This window comes from Symphodus melops (assembly GCF_947650265.1).
Source record: "Symphodus melops genome assembly, chromosome: 8".
In the NCBI taxonomy this organism is placed as follows: domain Eukaryota; kingdom Metazoa; phylum Chordata; class Actinopteri; order Labriformes; family Labridae; genus Symphodus; species Symphodus melops.
The window spans coordinates 1,592,004-1,603,975 of record NC_136698.1 but is presented as its reverse complement, the minus strand read 5'-3'; the positions used below and the strand labels follow the sequence as shown (position 1 = coordinate 1,603,975).

Sequence of the window (11,972 nt, the reverse complement as noted above, 5' to 3'; positions counted from 1 at the left end):
TATTTTGGTAAAGTTCTTCTTCTGATCACTGCACATTTGCCTCATATGTTTTCAAACATTTCCACTTCACTTTGTCTGTATCTCTGGTTTGCAGCTTGTCTGCGTCCCCCCTTGCTGTCGCACTTCCCCATGTAGACTTTGAGCTCGTCATTCAGATTTTATAACAACGTGAAGCTGTGTGTGTGTGTGTGTGTGTGTGTGTGTGTGTGTGTGTTGATCCTGTCAGTCAGAGCTCATCAGGTCAGACAGGAGAGCGGCAGAGATGACTTCTGTGCAGCAGGTGAACCCCGCCGTGCTCAGGATCAGGGAGCCCTCGATACTCCAGAGTCTGGCAGCGTGCATCACACGGGAGATCAGAGAGGTGAGTCACAGGTGCAATCAGAGCAGTAGTTCAACTGTCTCTGTCGGCGACGTAAGGAAGATTACTGAGGAGCATGAGGCAGATTGTGTTTCATTTTAGAGACTTAAAAACAAGCAATGTCTTATATCAAAGTGTGTCTCAGACGTTTTCAGAGATCTTTGGAAACAAAAGGCCCATCAAATAATGAGCAGGAAGACAGATTCAGCCGTCCAGGGACATATCTGGAGACATTATATAAGTGTGTGTGTGTGTGTGTGTGTGTGTGTGTGTGTGTTAGTGGAGGTGGCCTTAATTTAACTGCCGAACATGGGCCTATTGTATAAGGTGGATTCATTTGAGAAGAAGATGCAACTCTAAAAAGTAGAAATCAAAAATGACAAAAGACACTGACGTGCCTCAAAACGTTCTTGTAGGCTGTTGTAATAACAACGGATCATTTGATTTTATGTCCCAAAAAATTGTCCGAGGGAACGCACAAAAAACACGCCAACTTCACCTGTAACTTTAGTTCCTGCACCTCAGTAACATCACAGAGGGGGGGGGGTCTGTGTGAGCTGTCGTCACAGACTGCAGTGACATCAAATAATGTCTAAAAGTCAAACTCTCACAAGCTGAGGTGAGAAAAGGGAAAAGTGCCCATGAGCTATCGGACGCAGGGAAGCCCTGTCCAGGGAAGCCCTGTCTACACATTTCCACTCATTCGATGATACTGTGAATATGTCATTACAGCCGCATCGTCCCAGTCAGGAACACCCCTGGTAACCCAGGCTGATAGTGATGGGATATTAAAGGGTTAAACAGTTGAAAGAAAGTAGAAAGTAGAGATCTAACAATAACTGTGCTCTTCCCAGGGAGCAAAGAAACCCTTCAAGACGGTGATTGATGTTAGTTCAGGTGATCCCCACAGGGCAGGGATGGCCCCGCTCTCCTTTGTCCGGCAGGTAGGTGTGAAAAACAACGTGTCTTTGTGTTTGGTTGTCTACCTGCCATACCTGCCCTTGTGCCGGCGATGAGTCGTAAACAGCTTTAAACCCACCTGTCTGTCTGTGAGTGTAACTCAGCGCGTGTTTCCTCAGGTCCTTGCCGCGTGTTTGCACCCGCAGCTCCTTGAAGACGAAAGCCTTGCTGGGGATGTCAGGCAGAGGGCTGAGATGCTGCTGGGAGCCTGCGGAGGAAGGAGCGTGGGTCAGAATCCCATTATATGAACTCATTTATAAAAGTTGAATCACATCCATCTTAAAACAGTTGATGTTACGTCTAATGTTGTGGCAGTCGCTCCGTTTGTAAGGGGTCGGGGTTGGGAAGCGGAAAAGGTTGCCGATTCAAGTCCTGGTGCGAGTGCTCCTGAGCTGGTGTGGGGGTCCGGTGCTTTGCTCAAGAGCACCTCAGCCATGCTCAGAAAGTGAACTGGCATCTCTCCAGGTATGCATGTGTGTGTGTTTCAGCCTCAGTGTGTGCAGCGTGTAATCTTTATTCACAGGTGCATACCCGACGTCCTGCTGCGGTTTACCTCTTGTCCAGAGAAGTGTTGCAGAGTTCATCACGAGGCGAGATGGAGGAGTACGATCACACCTGGAGGACATTATCTTCTCCAGAGGTTCTCAGGCGACTTTGTCGGTATGACGACTAGATTTTTGTGAAAGTCTTCTGAACAGTGCAACCCCCCCATTGTCATGTTTGACATCTTAATTCATTTTGTAAACATGTTTCGTTTGCTAATTTGTGCTTATTACAACAGAAAGCTGCGTGTCAAAACAGAGCCTGAAGGCAAAATGTTTATGGCGTGAGAAGCAGCTAACGCTAACAGCAAATAACAAAAGTGTTAGCATCCTCATTGCTAAGCTAATAAAGTCAACATTGCGTCTCAAAACAGCCTTTTTTTTATTTCCCATTGTAGTTGGACTGTATGTTAAGATTGATGGCGAAAACGACGCTAAAATACTTAGAGCTCCCCCTGCTGGCTGGCTGCAGCATAGGTCATAAAGCCCGCCTCCTCCATGTTAACAGATGGGACACGGGTCAAACTATAAAGTTAAAATACATGTCAAGTAATTTTTTTTTAGTCAAACCCAGAGTCTGTCCTGAGTTAGCTCTCATCAAGCTCCTTTTTCTGAGTAGTTTTATTTTAATTTTTTTTATTCGATGCCAAAAAAAACCGGAGTGGACAGTGTCTCGTGTCTGACAGCTCTGTTAGCTGTGAGTGTTGAGGGTGCAAATATCGTATTAATATCTAATGTCATTAATGGCGTTAAGATGGTTTTGCACCTGCTGGCCAGCGGGGAGGGGAGGACTCAGACAGGTGTGTTGACCCCCTGTGCCCTGCCCTCACACCTTGCCTGCCCTGCTGGAAATGACGAGCGTGAAGCAGGTGCCGTACCACCTGATGGAGGACCTGGGGTGGGCTGTAGATCTGAATGAGATGCAGCAAGCTTTAAAGGCCTCGAGGGGGCACTGTGAGCCTAGAGCCATTTACATCAGCAACCCGGGAAACCCCACAGGTAAACAACACAGAGAGGCAACATTAATGCTTCTCGACAACGTACGATTATCACAACGGTTTTTGTCCTGTTAGGTCATGTTCAAGACAGAGAAACAATGGAGGAGGTGATTCGATTTGCTGCCACTGAGGGCCTCGTTCTGTTAGCTGAAGAGGTGATGAACATGTTTTTTTAAATAGGTTTCATCCTCGTGTGTTTTCAGTCTCACACCAGCTCCTTTGTCCCCTCCGCAGGTGAACCAGGACAGTGTGTTCGGGCACGGCAAACAGTTTCTCTCCTATAAGAAAGTCCTGTCAGAGATGGGGAAAGAGTTGTCGGAGAGAGTGGAGCTGGTCTCCTTCCACTCTTTATCTAACGCCTGCATTGGAGAGTGAGTCGCACTGCTTTCACCCTCTAAAGCTCTGGCACAGTGCATAATATAATCTGACTTTTTACATTACTTTTCACTCTGGCAGGCTTATAAATATGAAATTCTTGAAAAGTTTCTAAAACCACTCTGGGATGAAGTCATACTCTTCTCATAAACAGCGAGATAAATTCTTCATTTTTGCTGTGATCTCACAGAAGTTGGCCCGTTTTGGGAATGAATTTTAATGAATCTAAAAAATTGCCACTCCTTCCAAATAACGGCCATTCAGTGAGTTACATAGATAAATTTGTGGATGTAAACAGTTTTTCCCTGGATGAAGTTGAGCCTGTCGAGCTCACCAACAAAGCTGTACAGAAAAATAAGAAAAGGAAAGTAGGAGACAGACATGTAAACAAAAAATACTTTTAGAAATTGCAAATATCGATAACCAAAAAAAGTTGAAAATTAAATATTTCAAAACTCCATGCTTCTACTCATTCATTTATGGATCTGTGTGCACATTTTAAAATAGTTGAGCCACAATAATAGCTCCAAAGACTACCTGAAAAATCTGTCTTATATACGAACGAGAAAGACAATCAAGCCTTATTTTCATCCGTGATAATGCTTTCTTGTTTTTGTTTAACCAAACCTGCATTCAAAGTCCAACATTCACCCCACATTACCTCTGACTTCCATACATTCAAACCGTCTTTATACATCACGTATTAATGAATAAACCTGCTTTATGACATTCAAAAAGGCCGACCTTTATCTTCCCTCTGTACTCTGTGCTCACTCTGCGCTCAGGTGTGGTCTGAGAGGAGGATATATAGAAGTCATAAACATGGAGCCAGAAGTGACAGACTACTTACGGAGCATGCAGGCCCCCTCCAGTCCTCCAGTGTTACCACAACTCGCTCTGCAGCTCATGGTCAACCCTCCCACGCCTGGAGAGCTCTCCTATCAGACGTACTCACAGGTGAGAGGTGGGTGAGTGGAGACGTAGGTGAACACATGAGAGAGGAGGGGATAAAGGATGGAGGGATCGAGGGGTGGAAGAAGGTAGGGATGAAGGATGGAGGGATCGAGGGTGGAGGAAGGTGGGGATGAAGGATGGAGGGATGGAGGGTGGAGGAAGGTGGGGATGAAGGATGGAGGGATCGAGGGTGGAGGAAGGTGGGGATGAAGGATGGAGGGATCGAGGGTGGAGGAAGGTAGGGATGAAGGATGGAGGGATCGAGGGTGGAGGAAGGTGGGGATGAAGGATGGAGGGATGGAGGGTGGAGGAAGGTGGGGATGAAGGATGGAGGGATCGAGGGTGGAGGAAGGTGGGGATGAAGGATGGAGGGATCGAGGGTGGAGGAAGGTAGGGATGAAGGATGGAGGGATCGAGGGTGGAGGAAGGTGGGGATGAAGGATGGAGGGATGGAGGGTGGAGGAAGGTGGGGATGAAGGATGGAGGGATCGAGGGTGGAGGAAGGTGGGGATGAAGGATGGAGGGATCGAGGGTGGAGGAAGGTAGGGATGAAGGATGGAGGGATCGAGGGTGGAGGAAGGTGGGGATGAAGGATGGAGGGATGGAGGGTGGAGGAAGGTGGGGATGAAGGATGGAGGGATCGAGGGGTGGAAGAAGGTAGGGATGAAGGATGAAGGGATCGAGGGTGGAGGAAGGTGGGGATGAAGGATGGAGGGATCGAGGGGTGGAGGAAGGTGGGGATGAAGGATGGAGGGATCGAGGGGTGGAAGAAGGTGGGGATGAAGGATGGAGGGATCGAGGGGTGGAAGAAGGTAGGGATGAAGGATGGAGGGATCGAGGGTGGAGGAAGGTGGGGATGAAGGATGGAGGGATCGAGGGTGGAGGAAGGTGGGGATGAAGGATGGAGGGATCGAGGGGTGGAAGAAGGTAGGGATGAAGGATGGAGGGATCGAGGGTGGAGGAAGGTGGGGATGAAGGATGGAGGGATCGAGGGTGGAGGAAGGTGGGGATGAAGGATGGAGGGATCGAGGGTGGAGGAAGGTGGGGATGAAGGATGGAGGGATCGAGGGTGGAGGAAGGTGGGGATGAAGGATGGAGAGATGGCTTCAGTCAGTGGAGTATTTAAAGGAGACTCCTTCAGATTGTTCCTCATAACCACACCCCCCTTCTTCTATTTAAAGGAGATTCTTCATGTAAAGACAACACTGTCCCAGAATGCTCAGCGAGCTCGTGACTTCCTGAATGCTCTTCCAGGGATGACCTGCCAGCCTGCGATGGCCGGAGTCTTTCTTTTTCCTCGTCTGCTTTTACCGACTCTGATGATCGAGGAGGCCGAGGTCAGAAAACTCTGCACGTGACCTGGAGTACTCAGAGTAGTAAAGTTTCATAGTAAAGGCAAAATAGTGGAATATTTGACATGCGATAAATGTGCGATTAAAGGCTGCTTAATCAAACGCACTTCATCAGGTTTGAGGTCTTAGGATAAAGGTTGGGAACGAGTGCTTTAAAAGATGTCTTGATGTGCATTTTCAGGTGTTGGGAATGAAGGCGGATGTTCTCTACTGTCAGAAGTTACTGGAAGAAGAAGGTGTGTGTTTGGGAGCGGGCTGTGAGAACGGACGAGAGGATCAGAACTACCACATCAGGTGAGGAAGAGGGAGGACGCAGCATCTGAAGAAGTCACGTAACGGTTCGATGCTTCAGGTACAGGGTGTGTCTATATGTACTGTTTACATGAATCCTGTTTCCTCCTCACAGGCTGTGTGTTTTGGCTCCTCCTGACACCCTGGGCGAGGTCTTGGCACGCCTCCGTTCTTTCCACCTGCGCCTGCTGAGCAGATTTCCCTGACTGAAATGTCAAGGGCACAGACTCCTGGGAAAAATACCAGCACACACTCTGACACGGCCTCAACGTGTTTAAAATCACACCTAATCATGTGTTCTTTTGACTGTTAAAAAATATAGCATATGACAGTCTGGGGCCAGGCCAACCAATCAGCAGCCTTTGTTGTCACTTTACAAACAGACCCTACAGTCACTGGCTCGGACGTCAATGAAATGGCACCGTTGCATATTTCAACAAAAGTAGAATTTATTAAAGGTGTGAAAAATCCACTTGTACAGTTTTTATAAACATTTATTTGGTTGTTTTCTGGACACAAAAAAATAAGAAATAATCCATCCAGTCCTTTGTTTGTGGTCTGCAGAAGAACAAAACAGAGAAAAATGCTCTGTTTACAATGTGCTCTCCTTGTGATGTCACAATGGGATTTTGGTATTAAATCCCCTCCCCTTCCCTGGGATCTCCACCTCCAGCCGAAAGCAAATTTTGAGCAGTTCCTTAATTTTTATTCTCTCTAGTGAAGGAGTGATATCTACTGGGAAAACTCAGGGGGCGGAGCTTGTTGCATTTAAAGAGACACACACACCAAAACGGAGCGTTTAGAGAGAGCTGATTTCTACAGGGTCACAAACCTCCTCTGCTGCTTGATTCATGTTGTATTTGGACCAAAGCTCAGAAACACAGATGTTTCATTTAGACCACAGGGGGGCGCTGTTTGAAAAGGAGGAGAAGGAATATATGTGTCATCTTTAAGCTTTGATTTCAATACTCCAGTTAATGACCCACGACATTTAGAAGAGGTGCATTTGGTGGACCAGCATTTGACCAGGCCTCCTTCTCAGTTAAAGGTCCCACAGATTTGGAATACCCCCCCCCCCCCCCCCAAATAAGAAATAAAAAACATAAACTGACTCCAAAGCTTTCAACAACAAGATGAAACTGTGGCTTAAACAAAGTAAACCATGAAACACTAAATTGCTCGTCTTATTAAAGCACTCCTTTGTGTTTGTTCATCATTGTTATCGCTTTTACTTTGAGAGCCAAATATTTTCTGGAGTGGTTCTCAAGTATGAGAAGAATAAGGTGTGTATGAAGAGAGAGCAGCTTTGTTGTTGTTCTGAGTATTTCGGGCTGCAGAGGTCGTTCAAGGACGAAGTGAAGCAGGTGCAGAGGGAGCGCTGATTCTCAGGTCACACACTGGACTGTGTTTTTGTCTGAACGCTGATCAGTGATCTGAGATATAAAAACCAGCAGACACACACTCAGACTGTGTACTCTGATCAACATGAAAGTGGCTCTCGTCCTGCTGTTCGCTGCCTACGGTGAGTCTCGTCTACCTGAGGTCTCTCTGTCTCTGCGTGTCCCGACTTAGTCCGTGTTCTTCTGAAACCAAACATCTCGTGAAAATAAAAAGTGTAGCAGCTGTTCAGGATTTTGAGCCCTACAATAATATATATGCTAATTATTATGATGTATTGTTGTTGTCAAGGTCACTCTAACCAAGACCAAGACATACCAAAGACCAGATCAGATCATTTAGGGATCAAGACCGAGTCAAGAGTCTGCCCCGTCTGAGACCTAGACAAGTCCAAAAACAAATTCAAGTACTCTTAACATGAATGCGTACTTCAGGAAACTGAGTCTGAGGATTCCTTCAGATTATGATCAATAAATAAATATGTCAAGCGAAATGATTTATTTGTATTTCAGTCTCTCTGATTCTGAGTGATGTGCACATAGACGTCTCTCAGTATCAGTCTTTGTAAGCTGCAGTATTTTTTTGTGTAACAGCTCACGGGTGCGGCACGCCCACCTACGAGCCCTCTGTGAGCCGCGTTGTGAACGGCGAGGATGTTCGACCCTACAGCTGGCCCTGGCAGGTGAGTCCACCATCGCCTGGGTTGAACTGAATTTAGTTCATTTGATGGAGGCGATGCAGTTTGACATGCTGTAGTACCAACTCAAAGCACGAGACTGATGTTTATTACACCGAGAGTTTATAGCTCTGTCTCATGGTCAGCTCTGGTTCCTACTCAGGTTCTTGCAGATATGCATCATACAGAATTACCACATGTCTGTTGCTTACATATATGTGTGAATGCCTCTGTCTGTCTGTCTGTCTGTCTGTGTCAGATCTCTCTGCAGTATCTGAGTGGCTCCACCTACCGTCACACCTGTGGAGGAACTCTGCTCGCCCCCAACTGGGTCATGACTGCCGGCCACTGCATCGGGTTTGTCACAGATACTTTACTCTCATCCATCGTTTACACAAAGGTTGGATCTAAAGTGTGTGTGTGTGTGTGTGTGTGTGTGTGTGTGTGTGTGTGTGTGTGTGTTACAGACCCCGTACGTATCGTGTGGTGCTGGGGGAGTTCGACCTCACCAGAGAGGAGAGGTACGAGCAGATCAGGAGTGTGCAGAAGATCGTGGTTCACCCTGAATGGAATGATAACTGCCTGTCCTGTGGGTAAGAAGTTTAAACTCCTCTGTTTATGTTTCCGTCTTCTTCAAAGAGGTTCACGGAAGGATATTTGGACGGTGGGGTTTCCCAAAGAAAGTGAAAGCTGCAGTTATGAAGTTTGTTTGATGTTGCATCTTTAATGTACGCTTCAGTTAGAGGAGGGCGTGTGGCGTCACTTCCACCAGCCGGCTCCAATCTGCACTCGCATGGGCTCCAAATTGTGGAACATGTCAGCTCATATTGTCGGAGTATTTTGGCTTCACTTTTGTACAGCGAGGTGAAGCCAATTGTCCATCAATCTTACCAAACAGAGGAAAAAGCTTTATGCAATATATAAATAATAATCCAAGTTTACCCAGCAACACACCTGCAGCCAGGAGTCGGGGCGAATGTCTTCAGGTGAATTCGTTTTGCCTCATCTTTTGGACTTTTTATGCATTTTAACTATAATTGATCTTTTACTCGTCACATGCTCTCGTTAAAAGCTCTCTGTAAGACGTGCTGCATGAACACAATGATTTGTCGTTGTCATAATTATTGGGCAGCAGATAAACTCCACGATGAGCAAACAACTACAACACAACAAGCTTATCAAAAATCGCAGCTATAATTCACTGAGTTCTGTCTCCTCGGAGCTTTAACGTCCTTTTTTGAACGTTTCAGTAATGACATCGCCTTGATCAAACTGTCCTCACCCGCCGTCCTGAACGACAAGGTGCAGCCGTCCTGCGTGCCACGGAGCGGAGAGGTCGCCCCTCACGACGACCCCTGCTACGTCACCGGCTGGGGAAGACTCTACAGTGAGTGCTCTCAGTGTGACAACACGAACATGTGACTGTATAAAGACGTGATCAGCTCAGTGTAAGGATAGATAGAAGGCTTACTGACAGGTAGGTACAGGAGTCTGATCCAGGGACACAGGCAGCATGCAAGCAGGTGGAAGTCTATGTAAACGAATGAGTCCTCTTCAGACAGTGGCAGACATGACCCGGGTTTTTGATTTCCACCCGTCTTGCAGGCGGGGGTCCAATCGCCTCTAAGCTCCAGCAGGCGATCCTCCCTGTGGTCGGTCACAGCGTCTGCAGCAGCAGCGGCTGGTGGGGGAGCTACGTGAAAACCACCATGATCTGTGCCGGTGGAGACATCCGCTCAGGCTGCCACGTATGAACCGACTCCCCTCACATGATCGTCACATATGTGTGCACAAACATGCAGCCTCACACCTCATCAGCCCGCTCCTCCTCTGTGCGTCTCTGCAGGGGGATTCAGGAGGCCCACTGAACTGCAGGGGGGGCGACGGCAGGTGGTACGTGCAGGGGGTGACCAGCTTCGTCTCCTCCCTAGGGTGCAACACCCTGCAGAAGCCCACGGTGTTCACTCGCACCTCCTCCTTCACTCAGTGGCTCAGTTATGTGAGTTTCCAATCTGAAAAAAAAATGAAACAGTTTCATGTTTCAGAAATGATGGAAACAAAATTAAGACGAGATAAACAAGTCATTTTTTCACAATGATCAGTAAAAAGATGAAATATGTATATCTGCTTATACTTTATCTTTACACAGGACTGTTTTATTATACTCTGTGTGTGTGTGTGTGTGTGTGTGTGTGTGTTTACCTGATATCTCCTGCAAACATGATTAGCACAGTAAGTGTCTAACCACCATTTCAAATGTTTTTCTTCCAGACCATGCTGCAGTACTGAAGACATTTTTAATGCCAATAAATTCATCCAATCAGCTGCAGATGGTCTCAGTTACCGTTTCATTTTGCAAACAACTTCAACCAAATCTGTTCTTCGTGCTGCACTAAAGCACTGATTGTGTCTGTTTCTATTAAAGTCTCTAAGGCCAATCACTTCTTACCTCTGTGAACACTTTCACAGCCAGTTTTCAACACTCAACACTGTTTTCAACCTGTATCTGAGCACTGTAGTCAGCAATGCATTGTGGGATGCTCACATGGCAGCAACAGGAGAAAGACCCTAAACAGTATAATGATGTTTTCACACAGTATTTTTTTTTTGATTGATTTAAACCAAACTGAATGTACGTAATTAATAATTAAAATCATGTGCAGACAGGAAGCCTTAAAGTAAAATGTCCAACATGGATCCATTCAAAGGAAATATGTATAATATATAATCATATTTAATGCACTATTAGTGCACACAAACCTTTACATCCACAACAGCGTCATTATTGATGTGCCGTGTTTACACAGTCTGACCACCAGGGGTCAGTGTTCGCTCCTGCAGTCGAGCAGATGTGACTGAAGGGAGGAGGAGGAGGAGGAGGAGGAGGAGGAGGAGGAGGAGGAGGAGGAGGAGGAGGAGGAGGTAACATTCATTGTGACCTAAATATCATAAACAAAAAGAGTGAGAGACGCATAATTAGCTGCTGGTTTATCCTCCAGCATGCAGCTTCACAGGAACAGTGACTGAATCAATTAAACACACCGATGTGACGTCAATATGGAGACGTATCACCAGCACACACACGCAGGACACTCACATAGAGACACACACACACACACACACACACACACACACACACACACACACACACACACAGACACTCACATAGACACACACACATGCAGAGACACTCACATAGAGACACATACACGTGCAGAGACACTCACATAGAGACACACACACACATGCAGGACACTCACATAGAGACACACACATGCAGAGACACTCACATAGAGACACACACATGCAGAGACACTCACATAGAGACACACACATGCAGAGACACTCACATAGAGACACACACATGCAGAGACACTCACATAGAGACACACACATGCAGAGACACTCACATAGACACACACACACATGCAGAGACACTCACATAGAGACACACACATGCAGAGACACTCACATAGAGACACACATACATGCAGAGACACTCACATAGACACACACACACATGCAGAGACACTCACATAGACACACACACACACACACGTGCAGAGACACTCACATAGAGACACACACGTGCAGAGACACTCACATAGAGAGACACACATGCAGAGACACTCACATAGAGACACACATGCAGAGACACTCACATAGACACACACATGCAGAGACACTCACATAGAGACACACACACATGCAGAGACACTCACAGAGACACACACACACACACATGCAGAGACACTCACATAGAGACACACACGTGCAGAGACACTCACATAGAGAGACACACATGCAGAGACACTCACATAGACACACACACACGCAGAGACACTCACATAGAGACACACACATGCAGAGACACTCACATAGACACACACATGCAGAGACACTCACATAGACACACACATGCAGAGACACTCACATAGACACACACATGCAGAGACACTCACAGAGACACACACACATGCAGAGACACTCACATAGACACACACACACGCAGAGACACTCACATAGAGACACACACATGCAGAGACACTCACATAGACACACACACAC

At 46.7% G+C, this 11,972-nt stretch overlaps 2 protein-coding genes across 2 annotated transcripts; both read left to right on the top strand.

Moving 5' to 3' along the window:
* Window positions 1-196: 196 nt before the first annotated feature.
* LOC306828333 (alanine aminotransferase 2-like) lies at window positions 197-6,076 on the top strand. Its single transcript, XM_079350715.1, is given in 12 exon segments — window positions 197-361; window positions 1,213-1,302; window positions 1,438-1,546; window positions 1,842-1,978; window positions 2,615-2,671; window positions 2,673-2,859; window positions 2,934-3,013; window positions 3,093-3,229; window positions 4,019-4,190; window positions 5,369-5,524; window positions 5,721-5,833; window positions 5,946-6,076. Coding segments are annotated over 12 exon segments (1,428 nt in total). The 5' UTR covers window positions 197-262; the 3' UTR covers window positions 6,037-6,076.
* A 1,131-nt stretch (window positions 6,077-7,207) lies between these two features.
* On the top strand, window positions 7,208-10,327 carry LOC306828428 (proproteinase E-like). The gene is made up of 8 exons (XM_079350909.1): window positions 7,208-7,352; window positions 7,822-7,910; window positions 8,164-8,261; window positions 8,372-8,497; window positions 9,155-9,291; window positions 9,510-9,652; window positions 9,751-9,903; window positions 10,176-10,327. Exons 1-8 carry the CDS (start codon window positions 7,316-7,318, stop codon window positions 10,191-10,193), a joined length of 801 nt encoding a protein of 266 aa, XP_079207035.1. The 5' UTR covers window positions 7,208-7,315; the 3' UTR covers window positions 10,194-10,327.
* The last annotated feature ends 1,645 nt before the right edge of the window (window positions 10,328-11,972 follow it).

Coding starts and splice junctions, on each gene's coding strand:
- LOC306828428 (XM_079350909.1), top strand. CDS start 7,316: ATGAAAGTGGCTCTCGTCCTGCTGTTCGCTGCCTACG. Junction 7,353..7,821: donor CCTGCTGTTCGCTGCCTACG/GTGAGTCTCGTC, acceptor TTTGTGTAACAG/CTCACGGGTGCGGCACGCCC. Junction 8,262..8,371: donor ACTGCCGGCCACTGCATCGG/GTTTGTCACAGA, acceptor TGTGTGTTACAG/ACCCCGTACGTATCGTGTGG.